At 41.6% G+C, this 17,511-nt stretch overlaps 2 protein-coding genes across 9 annotated transcripts in view; one reads left to right on the top strand and one right to left on the bottom strand.

Moving 5' to 3' along the window:
* Positions 1-10,282, top strand: part of sorcs2 (sortilin-related VPS10 domain containing receptor 2) — a 191,866-nt gene extending 181,584 nt beyond the window's left edge. For 2 of the 5 annotated variants that reach the window (XM_029001663.1, XM_029001634.1), the window contains 10 exons: positions 216-387; positions 841-1,027; positions 1,170-1,303; positions 1,534-1,657; positions 3,920-4,032; positions 4,279-4,401; positions 4,508-4,607; positions 5,348-5,447; positions 6,591-6,811; positions 6,977-10,282. In XM_029001663.1, the coding sequence (XP_028857496.1) occupies positions 216-387; positions 841-1,027; positions 1,170-1,303; positions 1,534-1,657; positions 3,920-4,032; positions 4,279-4,401; positions 4,508-4,607; positions 5,348-5,447; positions 6,591-6,811; positions 6,977-7,041 (1,339 nt within the window). In that variant the 3' untranslated portion in view covers positions 7,042-10,282. Of the gene's footprint in view, positions 1-215; positions 388-840; positions 1,028-1,169; positions 1,304-1,533; positions 1,658-3,919; positions 4,033-4,278; positions 4,402-4,507; positions 4,608-4,826; positions 4,872-5,347; positions 5,448-6,590; positions 6,812-6,976 lie in introns of all 5 variants that reach the window. The other 3 variants (XM_029001644.1, XM_029001628.1, XM_029001653.1) reach the window with 3 other exon arrangements.
* A 215-nt stretch (positions 10,283-10,497) lies between these two features.
* The window catches only part of afap1 (actin filament associated protein 1), a 53,033-nt gene continuing 46,019 nt past the window's right edge, over positions 10,498-17,511 (bottom strand). For 3 of the 4 annotated variants that reach the window (XM_029001683.1, XM_029001691.1, XM_029001674.1), the window contains exons 10-18: positions 16,855-17,066; positions 16,065-16,210; positions 15,769-15,886; positions 15,305-15,535; positions 14,050-14,170; positions 13,422-13,586; positions 13,033-13,226; positions 12,498-12,662; positions 10,498-12,337 (exon numbers count right to left, since the gene is read on the bottom strand). In XM_029001683.1, the coding sequence (XP_028857516.1) occupies positions 12,311-12,337; positions 12,498-12,662; positions 13,033-13,226; positions 13,422-13,586; positions 14,050-14,170; positions 15,305-15,535; positions 15,769-15,886; positions 16,065-16,210; positions 16,855-17,066 (1,379 nt within the window). In that variant the 3' untranslated portion in view covers positions 10,498-12,310. The remainder of the gene's footprint in view (positions 12,338-12,497; positions 12,663-13,032; positions 13,227-13,421; positions 13,587-14,049; positions 14,171-15,304; positions 15,536-15,768; positions 15,887-16,064; positions 16,211-16,854; positions 17,067-17,511) is intronic. The other variant, XM_029001701.1, reaches the window with a different exon arrangement.

Raw genomic sequence — 17,511 nt, 5'->3', positions numbered from 1 at the left:
TACTCCTCCTCCGTGGTCCTGTTCAATGCACAGATCCTGACTAAAAAAACACACACACTCACAAATATATTTATATATTTATATCTATATAAATGTAATAGCTCTGCAACATTTGTATAATAAATGTGTTCTTGACTTTTCAATGCATAATACTCTGTCTTCTCCTAAAACTTGAAACGTTGAAGTGGGTCTCTCAAGGTGCTTTGTGTGTGAAGGTACCGTAAGGTGATGTCTGACCTGTGTGAGGGAGGTGTAAATAAGCAGCAGAGCTCTAAGCAGCACACCTGCCCCATGCTGCCTCCTAGAGGCCTTCAGCTCGGCATCAAGGGTCAGATGCTTGCCGTGTCACCGGGTGATGACATCACATTCATCGTGCACCAGGAGCAGGTATTTTAAAATTTATTCATTTAAAGAATACATTATTTTTGGTTTAATCATGGGACCCATTAGGAAACACCCTTTTGTTAAAGCTTCTCTTTGTGTCCATATAATTTTAAATTATGCACTGAGTAGTTGAGAAGTATCACAGGAGTCACAGGAAACATACTTAACCTGTCACTGCTGAGGCTGACAGCCAAAACAGCAATCTCGTCTTCACCCTTAGGGGGGAACAAGACAAGACAGGCAATGTGGTCAACAGCAAATTTAAGTGTCTCATATCTAAACAAGCTGTCCAGAAGCTGAGGAACGGTGCTGAGGAGAGGAAATAGCTTCAGTGAACTGGAACTCATCCCAGATTTGCCCAGATCAAACAGAGAAGCAGCTTCATTTCTCACTGGCCATGTGACTCGGAACAATAGTTCTCTGGTGAGTAACAGCAGTAAACCCTCTTCACTACAGGGAGACACCAGCAGCACTAAGTACCAGGTCGACCTGGGCGATGGCGTCAGGGCCATCTATCAGAACCTGACCGTTACAGACGAGCCCATCCAGCATCGTTATGAGAGGCTGGGGGTCTACCGCGTCACGGTCAAAGCCGAAAACCCCGCTGGACACGACCAAGCCACTCTGTACATCCAGGTCACAGGTCAGGAGACGCTTACTTCTGGCAGATTGATATTTGAAAATACTTTATGACTTTATGCTTGGCAAGCTCTGCATTGACCTCTGTTATAAATAGAAACAGGACCTGCATTTATGACAATAAAGCCTTGGTTTTCTCATTACAGACCCTCTACAGGAAGTGCACCTGGAAGTGGTTCCCATTGCCAGGAGGAACCAGGAAGTGAACCTGAGTGCAGTTGTGCTGCCTACTGAGGCCAACTTCACCGTCTTTTACTGGTGGATTGGTGGCAGCCTTCAGGTAAAGTCAGCAGCAAATAAACAGTGGACTTGACTTGGTTATTGCTTTAAATTCCCATTTATTATTTTTATTATTATATGGATTTCAGAATCCCATATTGTTCTGATATAAGGCATCATTTTATTTACATTATGCATTAATTTTAACCCTTTTTTTATTTCCTATTTACTCACCTTTGTTTGCAGGAATAATTATTATTAACCTATGGATATTGTGTGTGTGTGTTGCAGCCCACTTTGACACTGGACAGCAGTCTGATTGTGCGCTTTCCTGAGACGGGGGAGGTGTCAGTGACGGTTCAGGCCTCCAATGGCCGTTCTATGGTGCAGGACACCAGAGTTGTGCGCGTGTTTGGTAAGATCCATGCGGTTGTGGTTATGACTACTTTCAACCTCTGATGTCTTCTCTATGGTGACATGAATGTGTTTCTTTTTTAACCATATCTGACATCGCATGCATTTCTGCACTTCACAGGGAAGTGTGAAACTACTCCACTTTATCTTAGAAAAACGTCCTCACCTCCTTCCCATCTCTCTCCCCCCAGTGTGGTTTTATAACTGTAATTCAAGAGAACATAAATATTTATGTGTATCCAGGACCTGATAAATATTGATGCGCTCTGAGAGCATCAGAAATAGAGGTTCAGCTCAAGTGCTGTCTGTGTTTTTCCATGACCTCACTGCTTGGTGCAAATGTGTGTCAGTGGAGCATTGCGTAAGGCCAGAGTTATAGAAGGGCCTGCATTGTCAGCTTTTAATGAAATAAATGGAATGGGTTCCTTATGACAGCCCGTATTCCTTTCCCTAATAATATTGTAATTAGTGAGTTGTAAGTGGTGAATGCTCTGAATTTCTACTCAATTTTGATTGACTGGTAGGTATGTAATTCAAATTCAAATTTTATTTGTCACATACATGATATGATATGCAGTGAAATTCTTTTGCGACTGCTATAGACCTCAAGATTGCAAATATTGCAAGTATTCAAGTGACCCAATATGCAAATATTGCAAACATAACCAAATATTACAATTTATGTTTTTTAGTATAAAATATGAAATATGTGTAACAGTATTAAAAACCTGTGATGAGCGTCAAGTGCTGGGCAGAGATGGGAAGTATCAAAGTACTTTCACATTTTCACACCATGTTTTACAGTCTTGTAAAGTTCTACCCGCAATTTTGGCAGTTGTGTAGTTTTTTTAAAGGAACTCAGAATACTGAAAGACGACATGAGCCAGCGTAAAGGATCACATCACTGGCTGTGTCTTTCTCTTTTGCTTGCACTCGGAAGATTTTATGTTTTTTGTTCTTCGCAAAGTTACTTTATACTTTAAGTATGTTTCAGAGCCTATACTTTTTACTTTAACTTGAGTGAAAAGTTTCAGTCAACAACTTTTACTAGAGTCTTTTTAAACACAGCTATCTATACTTGCACTTGAGTAAAGAATTTGTGTACTTTTGACACCTCTTCTGGGTGACAGTTAATCAGCATACATACACTGTGTGGTCATCCATCATCTTAAATGTAGTCAATTTCCTTTTTACTAACAGTAATTCTGACCCCAAATCAGTTTTACTTTGAGCCTCCTTCCAGTGGTAAAGCATTTTTTTTCTCGGCTGCTGATGATGGGAATTTCACCACGAAATATGCACTGGCTATCAACTGGCTTTTTACATATCATGACAGCTACAAGATTTGTTTACAGGCGGCTCACTGCAGAATTTCACTTCATAACAGAGATAAGTGTGAAAATATGTCCAAACCCAACCCTGAGATAAGATGCTAATTTACTACTGTGGGCTGAGGTCCTGGACAACCTTTTAACAGACTGTCTGTTTTTTTTTTTCATTTCATGTAAACACTGATTGCATCTTGCAGTTTTAGAGAATTAGAATTTGGCTCAGATGGTCCGATTTAGGACTGTACTTAACAGCAGCATTTCTTCTTTTGGCTGCTCATCACAGCAGATCAACCATCTTCATCCTCTGCATCTTCCTCTTCCACACCAACCACCTGCATGCCCTCTCTCACCACATCCATCAACCTCAAGGCCTTCCTCTTTTTTTCCTCTCTATCCTTAGCATCCTTCTACCAGCATATTCAGCTTCTCTCCTATGTACTTGCTCAATCTCTGCCACCTCCATCTCCGCCTCCTGTCTTTTAATCAATGCACAGTTTCCAAACCATATAACATCACTGAGGCCTTCCCTTTCACTCTTGCTGGTACCCACCTGTCACAGATCACTCCCGCCCCTCTTCTCCACCCATTCCACCCTGCCTGCGGTCTCTTCTTCATCATTCTGTCACACTTTCCATTGCTCTGCACTGTTGATCCAGATCCTGCTCCTTCACCAGCCTTACTCCCTGTAACCTCAGCATCCCACTGTTCACAGCGGCACTGAAATTACAGTTTTTCAGATTCTTAACCATCACACTATTCTTTTCTGCACACCACCTGTCTTTTGGATGAAGGAGTGTGAATATGATGCTCATAACACATTTATTAATGAATGCACTGCTCTGTTCTGTTTCTTTTGTTTGATTTGTGATGAGAATGATTAATACAGATAGTCTAGTGTGTATATTTTCTCTCATTGGTTGCTTGTGTATTAGATCACTTCCAGGTTATTCCATTGTCCTTCAGCAAAAACCTGGACAGGTTAAATCCCAACATTCCTGAATGGAGAGAAGATGTAGGTCAGGTGGTCACCAGGATCTTGGCTAAGGTGTGTTGGGTTCATACAGAAAACACAATATACATTCAACAGCAATGGCTGGAGAGGATCAGGATTTTTACACACTTGCCTTCTGGCGAGGTGTTGAAAGGAGACCACCTCCCACAAGTAGCCAACCAGCAGCTGTGCTGTGTTCAGAATCTAGATCCAGATAAAAGATGCAGACCTGGGGTCTACACTGTATGTGTGTGTGTGTGTGCTGAGAGCAACTTCTGAAACAGCTTGTTGTGCCTCCAGCTCACCGGGATTCCTCAGGACTCTCTGGTTACCATGGTGAAGCCGGGGCTGCCCACCACAGCTGACCTGTACCTTCTCCCCCCTGAAGACACGCAGACCACCAGGAAAGTCTTGGTAGATAAGGTAACAACTAATACAGATACAAGTGCAGTATTTATTTTATTTCCTGTGACCTCTTTAGTGACTGTTGGAAAACCAAATTGGATTTAATAATTTGTTTTGTTACCAGCGCATCTTCAGCATCAGACAAGCCCTGAACGAGAACAATATAAGTTTCATTGTGAGGGGAGGTCTGCAGGTGTTGGTGTCCCTTGCCGATTCAAACGCAGGTACAATATCAACACTTCAACACCACTGTGAAGTTAGCTAAAACAGATGAAGACAAACGTTGACCCTCAGCATTTACTACTTTATTACTTTTACACCCTAATCTTACACACTGCTCAAGCATATTACACACGCTCTACACACAATGGATAGACTGGTTCAGATATTTCAATTGTAATTTATTTTAAATTCTTTTGTCCACTTTTAAATGCAATTTTTAGAAGGTGTTGTAGCTAATGACTCCACTTCAAGAGCTCCAGAAACTGGTGCGTTTGATTGGTTGGAATGGTTTGGACTCTTCAGTTTTGTGCATTATTTCGCTTGAATCTTTACATGATTGGCCTTTTAAAATGGGATTGATGTGTTCAGCTTGGTGTGTGGTTTCTGATGTTTACAGCTGAAGCTTTAAGGTGTATGTATAGGCCTGTACATCACTTCTTTTTTACTTTATTTCTTGGTGGTGGTGGGCATTACAATTGAGAGAATGTGGGGTGGTATAATGGTGCACCTTTTCTTTGGGTGTGTTTCTTCTGGTGCATTGTGTGTGTTCATATTAATCATTGTATAGATTGTGAGGTTTAGTGTTCCTGATGTAGAAACTCTACCATTTAGTTTCAAAATGGTAACAAATTTTTACTGAAAAAAGAAAAAAACCTCTAAGTTTCATGTGCATGTGTTACTCTGTCTGCATCAGACTATGTATACCTCTGTGTTTATCTCATATATCTCATTTGTGTGTCAGGTTTGCACTCAGGGGGGGGTCCAGGGGTGTGGGCTCTAGCAGTCATCCTCCTACTAAGCCTGCTGGCCAGTGGGGCATTCGTCCTTTACAAGTTTAAGAGGTGAGGTTTGTCTGATTCAAAAATTTTGACATGTTGAAAAAGTCACGCATAACACTGAATCCTAGAATGGATGCAAAATATCATATCAGTCAAATCACGACCACAATTCATACCACTGAAAACCCCTCATCACATCATTGACTTCCTGAAGGCCTAATGCATGATCTAAGGCTCTCCTATCAGTCAACTGCATTTAGAGGTATGTTGTGTAGCATTAAAACAGGTACAGGGGTTTAGTCAGGGACTGAATGTGAACTACACCAAGAGACCAGTCCATACTTTTGATTACAGCTGCATCTGGAATGAGTAAGTATGCTACACACCATACTTTTAAGTGTTCTTGCACACTTTTCGTTCCTTCCCTGACAAATCCTCTGGTAGAGATCCGGCTGTTGATGGGTTCATGGGAGGAAGAGCTGAGCTGCGCTGGGCTTATGGGACTACAATCAGACACCCCTGCTTTACATACTGTCCCCTTACAAGGTTCTGAGTAATCTATTATTTTAACCAGAACATCTTTTAGTAACAGTAAAAAATAAATAGAGAATTTCTTGGGGGTTTACAGACATAGGTAGGAGTTTGTATCACTTGTGTATTAAACTATTCTTCATTCAGTGAAATAAAGTAAATAGCACTGTGAAGTATCCACCCATTGCACCTTCACGTTGGTCATGTAAATAGGCAGTGGTCCAAAGGCCAGACCCAACAACACTTGGGAAATGAAGCCTACAAAGGATCCGAATTGAGAAGAAAGGGAATAAAGTTATACACTAAAACACAGGAGAACACAATCATGATAATCCATGAAATAAGTGGATCTAAGGCCTGATGTGGAGTCCGGGTCAATGACAGTTAAATGCAGTTAATTGCGTTTTAATGATTCACTGATTTTCTTAAGGTGGGGAATTAGGGCTCTCATCCTTTTATCATAGTAACTATTTCACCTTTTAAATTGTTTTAAATTCCCATCCCTACCAGTTGCATTTACATTCTTGAAATTACCATTCACATATTAGTACTTTATTAATCTTAGGAAATAGATCATTATCACTCTTTCTTTCTTTGAAGCATGCAACACTTGTGAAATGATCACTGCTGTGAAATGATCTTTGGCGGTTTGATAGTAACATAGAACCATAACAGGAAAGACTTCAAGTTCCATGACCCCTTGCTGAGGACAGAGGAGCGCAGCCTAACGCATCCCTGGCTGCGTTTCAGAAAGCTGCCCGGCAGGAATGTCTATGCTCAAATGCACAACGAGAAGGAACAGGAAATGACCAGTCCTGTCAATCACAGTGAGGACACACAGAACATTATCCAAGGGGAGGAGTTTATTGATGATGACCTGGACTCACAAACACTAGGTAGGCCACACAACAGATGGAAGATATATTATACTGCTTTGATAATTTCTGTAATAAATTTCGACAGATGTTAGAGACTAAGTAAATACGGCATTGCCAGTTTGTAATGAGCTTTGTATAACTTGAAGCTAATGTATTATTTTTTTTTTTTTTTGCTGTTGCCAGGTAACCATTCGGGCGTGGTGCTGAGTATTAACTCCAGAGAGCTGCATAGCTACCTGACCAGCTGATTGGCTGCAGGGCAGCATGGCCTACAGAGGGCTGAGGACTATGCCTCCCCCGTCCCCACCGTTTCCATCCGAAGCCCCCAGTCTCCGTAGCCCTCTAAATGAAGAGAGGGTGAGAGGTGGAGACGCCCATTATCAGTCCCCTCTGCGCCCAGGACCCATCCACTTCCTCCTGCTACGCCTTTACTTCCTCCTCTTCTTTTGTGCTGTGCCTCGTATTTCTTTCTTCTCACACCAGAAGGGACCAGAGGGACAGACACAAAAAGCCCCCCACCTCAATGCACTTCAGGACTGAGAGTATCCACGCCTTTTTACCCCAGCTGTGTTGTATACCACTTCAAGTCATGGGACTATTTGGTGTGCCCTTGTGGGCCGCCCTGGAGACAATGTCACAAAATTAAGTCACTTAATGGTTTTATATTTGCCTTTCATTTGTTAAAAACACAGGTGTTTGCCAATTGATGCCACCCATTCGTCTCTCTCTCTCTCTTATTTCCTTCTGTCTCCCTCCAGTATAAATAGCACCATGGTGTAGGTATTAAGATGTAGTAAGCTGTAAAACTCTCTCACACTGATGGAAAACACTACAGCGCACTTAGCAGGTTCACATCCTGTACAACTTGGCCAAAGCCTAAAGAATGGAGGTTCACTGTGGTCCTTATCTGAGCACAAACGGGTGTCTCCTTTGGAGTTTGTGAAATGGTCTCACCATCACATGCAAGGGAATTTCTATTGATATCAGGGACAGGATGCATGGAACTAGTAAAGACTAGTCTCATGACTTTCTCTCTTTCTCTCTGTCACTTTTCTCACACATCTGCAGGTAAATACCTGCTTGGAAATCTCCTCAAATAGACATTGTCTATTTTATGGTCCCCAAGCTCATTGTCTAATTCCTCATCGTAAGATGCAATAATACTGGAAATCAAATGGGTTCGAAAGAATTTGAGAACTAGTCTAATGGAGAAACAAATTAGATTACTGTACCCTCAAAAATTAGAAGGCAAGAGAAAAATTCTGAAAATGAATGGTTTACTTTTGTTTATTTGTATTTATTTTATTATTGGTAGTTTAATTCAGTTTATATATTTATTTTGGACCTGATATTAATCTCCAAGTGTTTGAAATTTATTGACCCTTCCTGGCACTGGTGCATTTTTATCCCCTCGGAAATGTGCATAGAAGTGACACATTCGATGTCGCCTCATAGTATGGTGAAAGTAAAAGTATGGTAATTAGGACTTTACTTCTGTTTTCAGTTAAGTTTTTTAAAACAATTTGCCTGGTGTATTTAGGACAAAAAGGACACTATTTTCAAACCTGCGCTTCACACTAAGCATGAGGATGGTTTGCCTATGTATGTTACAGCGTATTCAGTACATACATAAAAAGATCAAACAAGAAAGTATTTTCAACAATTGAAACATATTCTGTCTGAAAGAATGAATAATTTTGTTATATTTTTGTCACCCAAATCTTGTTTTAATGCGTTTACAATGGGAGGAGCATGATGATTGACAGATCCCACGCATGCTCCCAATTCTGTAAACCAATAGCATGGTTTAAAGTCGCCGTGTCTCCAAACCAAATTGCTTACTTATTTGGATCACTTTTATTACTGTATTTTTTCCAATTCGACCCTCTCTACCAGACTTTTAATCAGTTTTCTGCCAGTCTTCTTTCTTTCTGGCTTGTTCTCCCATCTGAGAGCTCGGGCTTGTTGTGTTATTAGATGCCTACATTAGGCTCAGCAGTACTTGGAGAGAGCCCCTTTCATTTGGCTCGTGTGTATAATTGTGTTTGTACAGTTTTTGTATTAACTAATGACGCACCGGTTGCACTCCCCTATTGTCATTATTTTGCCCATGTAATTTGGTTGGTCAACACATACAAATACAAACACAGACCACTTTCAACATTTAATTTGATAATAAATATAACCAATAGCATTTATTTAATTTTGAACTGGATATATAGATACATAAATGATACAAATAAATAAACATCCATCTAAAAAAATATAGATTGTTGTATTAAAACTAGTGTAGCTAACCACAGAGATCACATAAGGATTTGTGAGAAATTGTGACCTGACAACACATTCAATTTCCATTGCATTTTATAGCTGTTTGTTATTTTATTTTTGTATTGGTGCATCACTAATTTACCGTAATATCCTGGGGAATTGCTGAAATGTATATAATTTTGATGTACATCACACTAAAAACCAAATCAACGTTTTTGATGCCCCACCAACAGTAAACACTAAACGGGTGCACAAACCCACACACAACCACAGTGAACTTGTTCTGCTTTCACCACCATATTTCTACAGTGTACTTCAGATGGTTCAGTTGCTCTCTGCCTTTGCTGTACTTTGACTAGAAACAGAATCTCTTTTTTATATATTACAGTTCTTAATTTCAGTTCCAGTTCATTATACTGGTGTGTAGTTGGTAATGTTAAAAGGACTGTAAGTTTGTCTGAAGTCACTGCTGTGTTTTGTGCAGCTACGTTGGCTTGACTGAACCATCTTAAATATGAAGGTGTCACATTCTTCTTCCTGCTGTCCAAAGACTTTCAGGTTAGATGGAGGTTGGTATATTAAACCGGCTTGTGTATATTCACAGTGTGATTAAAGTAATGATCAGGATTTGGATGATTGAATGGATGGATGGAGATGCTTTCACATCCCATGAAAACTTTGTTATTTAATGATGGGATATTGACCATTTGGGACCACATTTGTGTCTGGGGTCACTCTTTGACTAATTTTAAGCTATAGCTGGATGCATCTTACTGTATGTTGCGACATCTGAAAAAATCTACACCTTGTCAAAACAGTTACGACTACACCAGAACTTCTGAACCTTTATTTTTTTTTTTTTTTAGGGGGGGGGGGGTATTTGTATATGCACACATTAAGCTTGTTCATCGATTTACTCTAGCTACTGTCTGCTCTTCTCCCTGTAATGGCCGAGTCAGGGCTGAGCAACAGACTCTGACATATTTGTGAAAGTGACTCACTATCACTGGTGGATACCAAGTATGTGATGACTGCACAGATTTATCAATGTTTTATTTTATTTGACATTTTTTTATTTGTAAATGTTTATACTTCCACAGTGGACAAGTGTAGTGCACTTAACCAGTGTTCGGGATTGAGACACACCCGTAACTTGTATAGGTTTGTTCTAATAATGATTTGATTGGTTCAATAAAGATTTAACGTTCTTCTGGAAAATGCATGTGCCTGGGTTCATATTCAAAATGTACATATTTTTCAGTGAAATAGCATCAAAAATAACATCAATCAATCAATATAACTGACATCTAGCGGGATCCAAAAAGGTTTTTCCTTGGCACAGGCCCATTTTTTACCAAGGTTGGAGGAAATTGGACCAGTGTTTTTGCTGTTATCCTGCATCAAGTAAGGAAAAACCCAACCTCCTTGGTGAAGGTAAAAAGAAAATGCCGTGTGAGACAGGACAGCTTTATTGTTTTTATGTACATCAATTTGTCACCAAGTTGGCAACAGTCATTCAGAAAAAATACAATGAAGCAGAGAAAAGTTTTTTAAGGTGCAAAATCAAACACTGTTGCTTTACCATAACATGCTGTTTCCCCATCCCAGCCCCATCCACCTCCCTGAAGCTATGTACAATGTGTTCGCATTTCGCCTGTATCTGAGGAGAAATTCAAATTGGCCTAATTGTTCAGAAGCACCGTGGTGCCATTTATTTCCTTTTGCTGCTACAGTAATATCGGTCCATGAAGAAATATTGGTATTCTTCTTCATAACTGGAGCTTAGAGGATTAAAAATCGGATTATTATTAATGTATTAGGACTAGGCCACCGGCTAGCTAATTTGTCCTAGTATATCTTGTCTAAATAAAACCTTATGATATTCCCTCTGGACATCTGGAACTTTTGGGTTAAAAAATAATAAGTAAAAAAGTGAAGTATTTACATACAGTGATGACAATGGCTGTGATATATTTATTTAATAATGCAAAGCCTGAAACGAAATGCGAGCCGACTCTTCCTTTGCGAAGGAGCAGCCATGTATGGAGAGATAAAGCAAAGCGCTTTCAGGCAGTAGTCTTTAAATAGGTCAATTTCTCTTTTCCAAATAAAGCACCAAATGAGGAATACTCTGTAATCACTGCGGCAGAGCACTAAACACACAGAGAGTAGGGCCAGAACAGGGTCAGAGTTTCCTTTAGACCAAGAATGCATTCTACTGTTCCTGACTTTTCCAGAACTGTATGGGTTAATGCAGTAACTTCACTTTGATCACAGCGCTGCTTGTTCAGCACAAATTCTAGAGGATTTGGTAAAGGCCCAAGCTGACCCCTGCTTGGAGTGGACCACTGTGTTGCTCCTGCAATCTAAATCTGGGCCAATGGCCTGGCCAGTGAGGAGAAGAGAATGAGGGAAACAAAAAAGCACCACAACCAAACCAACATGTTGGGTCGTTAATTAGTATGATTCCACAAGAGGGCGCTAGCACACTTATTAACTGCACGTGGGGCAGTCAATGAAATCGTCTCATACTCCTGTTCAAGAGTACAACATACAGTGCAAATTGTACACTTAAATCTCGTTCACATATGCAATTATTCGCACTCAGTAACTTTAAAGGCATGCAGATCAACAAGCATGTAACACCACATGAAGGTGAAGCGCCATTTTGGCCATCATTTTGCTGCAAATTTTAATATGAAATATGAAAACACATATCCCAAACACAATCAATCAGAAAAGAACACCTTGACAAGTGCCAATTAATGTTCTTCTCTCTTTCTCTCTCTCTCTCTCTCTCTCACACACACACACACAGAGCACCTGCCCACTCCTTACAGGAGAACAGCTTGCTATGCAACAGAGACTATGCTGCAAAATAGAGGAAAATATTTAAATATAAACATAAATAAATCACACAGAAGCAGGAACTTAACTTTAAATCATTTACAAATAAATACTTCAGTTTCTTTGTTTTATGTCTATCCAAAGGTGGCTTTAGACTGAAAGTTACAGAAGGAGACTGATGACAGATGAGTGTTTATGATCTGCGGGCAAGCGTGGCCTTCCAAACGTAGGGCGGTGTAACACACAGTGCTGTAAAGATAAAAAGCTAAAGAGGGCGCTCTTCCTTCCTTTATTCTAGCACTATGGTGTCTAAGCTTGACTCATTTTTCAGCATCCTTCCTATATGCAGATATAAATAAATATTTACATTAAAGGATTTTTAACATTTATAAACAGGTTTTATGTGGTGGACTTCATCTCCCATTCCTGCAAAAGAAGAAAAATGAGAGAAACATCAGAACATCATCTTCATATATATGTGTATGTGTGACAGGAGTTATTATACACATGTAGATACAGGGAATGATTGTGTGTGTGTGTGTGTGTGTGTGTGTGTGTGTGTGTGTGTGTGTGTGTGTGTTTGTACCTTGGCCTTACGGAGGACATGTCCTCGTACGGGTGAGGCTTTCTGTGGTGCCTGTCTGCGGAGAAGAGATGCGCTGTTGATGGGCAGGGAGCAGGTCTCCGTGTCACTGGTATCACAGCTGGAAATGGGCGAGTTCTCGGTTGTGCGCCGCATGAACACTGGAGACTAAAATAAACACAAACATTTAATTTAAAAAGCATCTATGACTATATCTTCTTGAATAACATATTTATTCCTAAAAGATTATATGCTTATATCCTAGGAGGTTGGCCTAGCAGACTTATAATCGGAGTGTTGCTGGCTCGAAACCCCAACCACCAAGGTGCCACTGAGGTGCCACTGAGCAAAGCACGGTCCCCACACACTGCTCCCCGGATGTCTGTCATGGCTGCCCACTGCTCACCAAGGGTGATGGTTAAAAAGCAGAGGACGCATTTCGTTGTGTCACTGTGTGCTGTGCTGCAGTGCATCAAAATGACAATCACTGTCACTTCAAGGTGTGTTCTATGTGTGTATGTTAGGGCTGAGAGTGTACCTGTGGACTAGAGGATGATGTGGCCTTGGGTTCAATGGTGAGGCCCAGTGTTACTCCTCCACTCAGGGCCTTCTTTAAACTCTCCTTCACCTCTGTCAGCTCCAGCTCCAGATTCACCCGCTCGTCCTCCTTCAGCTTGCACTCATCCTCCACTTTCTTCAGCCGCTCTGTTAGAGTTGCCTGGGAACGCTTTCCTAAAGGACAGCAGAGCCGTTTCAGTGAAACCCTAAACAAGGTATAAGCAGTTCTAAGCAGGTGTGTCCCATGATGAGTTTTTTTTTTGCATTTAATGAATCTGATCTAATCTGATGTGTAATGTTAGTGTAATGTTAATATTAGGTGACTGGTATGTTTGGCTTGACTGGTGGTGGTGCTGCTGCCTTTTGTACCGGTGTTGGTGTCGATGGCTGTGCGCAGGTCCTTCTTCTCCTTCTTCAGTTGGGTCAGTCGGGTCCGGATGTCCTGCTTCTTCTTCAGCAGCTCCTCCTCCTTGGCCTGCAGCTTCTTGGCATCAGCTTCCACCCGGTTCTTGCCGTACTTGTATTGGTCCACACCTACAGAATTAAAGAAGGATGTGTGATGCTGAAAGGCCTGATAATCTATGTTCTGACGATCTTTCTGTTCATGAAGATGAAGAGGCAGCGAAAAAGCAAAGGTAAAATAATTAATATAGACTTTCAAAAACACAAGAAAACTGCATTTCAGTAAAATCAGCGGAACTTTAATTAGGATGTTAACAGGATACAGAAGGTCACTGAGGTCACTGAGGTTAAAGAGACTTCAGTTCCATCCCTGCAGTGTCTGCTGTCATACTGCAAACTGTAATTTTCAAATTCCAGCATTTTTTACATTTTTCTGTGGCTTCGTTTTCCTAGAAGCCAAATGGTGGTGAGCTGACAGGGACCAGAGTGTCGGCATCAGTGCGGCAGTAACCCCGGGCGTCATTCAGTAATGAGATTTACTGGACAACAGACGCCTGTTAATACACAGTTAACACGCACACGTACGCATACTTACTGGAATTGACACGTTTGACCAGTGCTGTTCCGTTTGTTGCTGTGGTCTTTTTGGCCTGGTTCTTGTCCACTTTCTGCTTTGCTGTAGTCCCATTAGTGGTTGGGGCTTTCTTTCCCTTCAGCTGATTAGTACAAGTGGAATATAATCATAAAAATGAACAAATATGAATCATTTTGGCTCCTCCTGGCCCAAAATAAAATACATTTTCATATATATGGTGACCACAGACTCTATTTTAGTTCAAATGGATGCCAACCTGACCTTGGCATCCATTAAAAATAAGATTAAGAGAGAGATTGTGTCAGTTGTGAGCCAGTTTACTTGTAATAATATTTGAACACACTATAGTGGAAAGTTTGAAGCGACTGAAGTCTGTGTCTTAAAATGACGTTTAGCTGGACGTGCCCTGGAAAAAGGTCCAGCTTCCTATTAATTTGGGAAAAGGAGCGCTGACGCGCCAAGCAACGGGAAGCTAATGGCTTTCAGTGAGGGCCTCCACCACTCAGCTCCAATTACAGGCCGAGGCCACGGCGCCCTGTCTGAGCGTCGCTCCTAAACAAACACGCCGCTTTTCTGCAGAACGCAGAGTGCCATGAACACACAAGGTACATGAAAGTACCCAGACCACCACACCACAAATACAAACCTTCTGCACTTCTTAGTGTAACTACGTGACATAGTTCTGAAACCAGCCTGATGCCAATATACATTCACATTAACCATAAAAGTTTTACGGCCTTACAAATATGTGTGCGAAGCCTACATGTGTAAAATGTGACCCCTATGGAAGAGAACATTTATATGTGTGTACACACACACACACACACCAGCAGTCAAGACCTGGGTGGTCTGAAGTAAAGCCCTTGTGAACAAAGGTTGACAAAGGTTTCAGTAAAAACCACAGCAAAGGGTCACATGTGTTACCCCTCTAAAAATGTCACACAGCGATATTAACACAGTTGGACATAATGGCCCCTGGATTAGTGTGCCAATAAATTGTTAAAGGATCCGTGCACTCAGTAGCCGGACGCGTGATTGGTGCAGGATCCTTTAGGGACTTCAGGTGGTTGGGTGGCCTCATGCTAATTAAATTTAATAGCGTTATGGTTGTAAAACATTAAAAACAGAAAAAGAATCATCCCCCCCTTCTCCCACAAGATTCGACCCAGAGCTGGAGCTAGTGCTGGAAAGGAAAGGTTAGGATTGCAAGAAAATAGCAGGCAAGAAAAGTTGGGACAGAGACAGGGTTAGTCACCTGAGAAGCAGAGTTAGGGGTAGCAGCCGAGGAAGAGGAGCGTGAAGAGGAAGAAGAGAGTGCTTTGGAGACTGGGGTTTTGTAGTGGCCGGCTGAGGAGGCGGCTGAGCCGCTGGATTTGGGAGGGTAGCGTGAAGCCAGCTTTGGCGAGGGCATGTTCTCATAGAGCTCGAGTTCAGTGTTCTCATAATGCACCTCCTCTTTCAAACACCAGCCCCCTGAGACGGGTTCCTTCGGTTAGAGAGGAGAGGAGCCAACAAGACAGTTAGGATAAGCAAGGAAGTCCCAGCAAGGCTGATAAGTGAATAAAACACTGTGGAGTCATCAGAAGAAGGAATGATTCGGGTGGAAGACGAATCCCTCATGTAACAACATGCAGGTGTGGACAGCCAGGATCTATTTCAAATGAAGGAAGCCCCCCAAACACACACACCAAATGAGATTTTTGTGAGAGCATCCAGTACCGTTCCATTCAAGCAGGGAACATCATCATAGTGCAGTGCCACTCCGGAAGGACAGGCGTAGCCGTTCACTGGGTTGTCCAGATAGGGGTTTGGAGAGACAGCACGCTTGCTGGTGAAACTGCAGGAACATTTGAAGCATTTTATCAAGCTAAATTCATTTACTTCACGGGAACCATGTGTTTTCTATTGTTCGTAAAAATTCTACATGGAATATCAAATATGAGTAAATCGATGTCCATGTGTGATGTCCAACAGGAACTGAAATGGCTGTGGATGCAAAAGCTGGCAGAACCCACCAGAAGGACTGCTTGGCCAGCTGGATGACATTAGCAGTGGTCTCCACATCAATGTAGTCATAGTGGAGGGCAGCCGGGTCCGTTGTGGAGCCTGTCTCTGCAAGCAGGACCCCTAGCCAGCGACCCATGCTCTCGGAGGAGGAGGCCTGGGAAAGGAGAGTTAGGAAAATTAGTTGCAAAGCAGTTGCAAATGAGGTGACTAAAATTGTCCTAGCAAATCCATTCAATGTAATAACATAACATATTTAGTATTATGTTATTTCGTGGCAATATACAACTTGTTAGCAATATTGGCTTATAACAAGCAAAATTTAGGCCAAAAAAAATCAATGTCGGATCGCTCAGCTGATCAGAGCTTAGATTTCTATGCCAAGGTGGTGGTTCCTGCCCTGTATGGGACACGATTTTTTGGAGTAGTATTAGCCTAGTGAGTAGCACACTTGACTATGAACCAGAAGAACACAAAGTCACAGGTTCAAACCCCACTTACTACCATTGTGTCCCTGAGAAAGACACTTAACCCTGAGTGTCTCCAGGAAGACTGTCCCTGTAACTACTGATTGTAAGTAACTCTGGATAAATGCTGTAAATGTAAATATGTACAGGAGTCATCCACTGTCAATACTGTCAAACACACAGCGAGTAAGGACATTAATAATATATATAGAATAATAATTCTCTCAGAAAGCTGCTGTAGTACCACTAAAGGAAGCCAGAATACCACCAATGGAGAACAAAGGGTCTAAAGGCTTCTTACTCTCTCACGTCACCTCCCATGCTCTCCTCTTACCTCCAGCACTGCCACCTCCTGGCCATTTCGCAGCAGCCGGAAGGCGAACGGGTGTTTGGAGTCCAGGCCTGGGATGACATCACAGCCCCGCAGGGGCAGGGAGGCCATGTGTGTCTTCAGGTCGGCCCGGTCCTTATGCAGCAGCAACTGGTTGTCCTTCAGTCGGCACCAACGTTCACGCCAGCGGTTATTGGACAGAACGTTCAGGTACCCTGTCAGCCCGGTAGAAGGATTTACGGAGTGTGAAAAACTATCTAACTGATAACCGACATTCATAAAGTAATAAAAATGGCCACTCTTAACGGCAGTTTATTTATTTGGAACAGTAGGCTGCATTTTCTCACTTTTGGAGTAGACGACACAAAGTATCTGGAGGAACATAATATTTCACTGATGCAATATTTCTGTAGAAAATGTCACTGTTTTAACCCCCCCACCCACCATTGATGCATTAGCATCAGCTAGTTAGCCAGAAGAACACAAGTAAAGGCCTTTTAAATGAAAGAATTAGAGTCTTTAAATTGAGTTGTTCTTGATGTAATGATATAAACTATTTTTGGATATGACTGCTTGAGTTCCAAGATTAACATGGCATATTACAGTACTTAGAGAAGTAATGGCTTTTTTATGGAGTAGTAGTAGTAAAATATAACAGAA

This window comes from Denticeps clupeoides, chromosome 1, assembly GCF_900700375.1.
Source record: "Denticeps clupeoides chromosome 1, fDenClu1.1, whole genome shotgun sequence".
NCBI lineage: Eukaryota > Metazoa > Chordata > Actinopteri > Clupeiformes > Denticipitidae > Denticeps > Denticeps clupeoides.
Note: the sequence above shows the minus strand (reverse complement) of the source record. Positions and strands in the feature narration are given on the sequence as shown.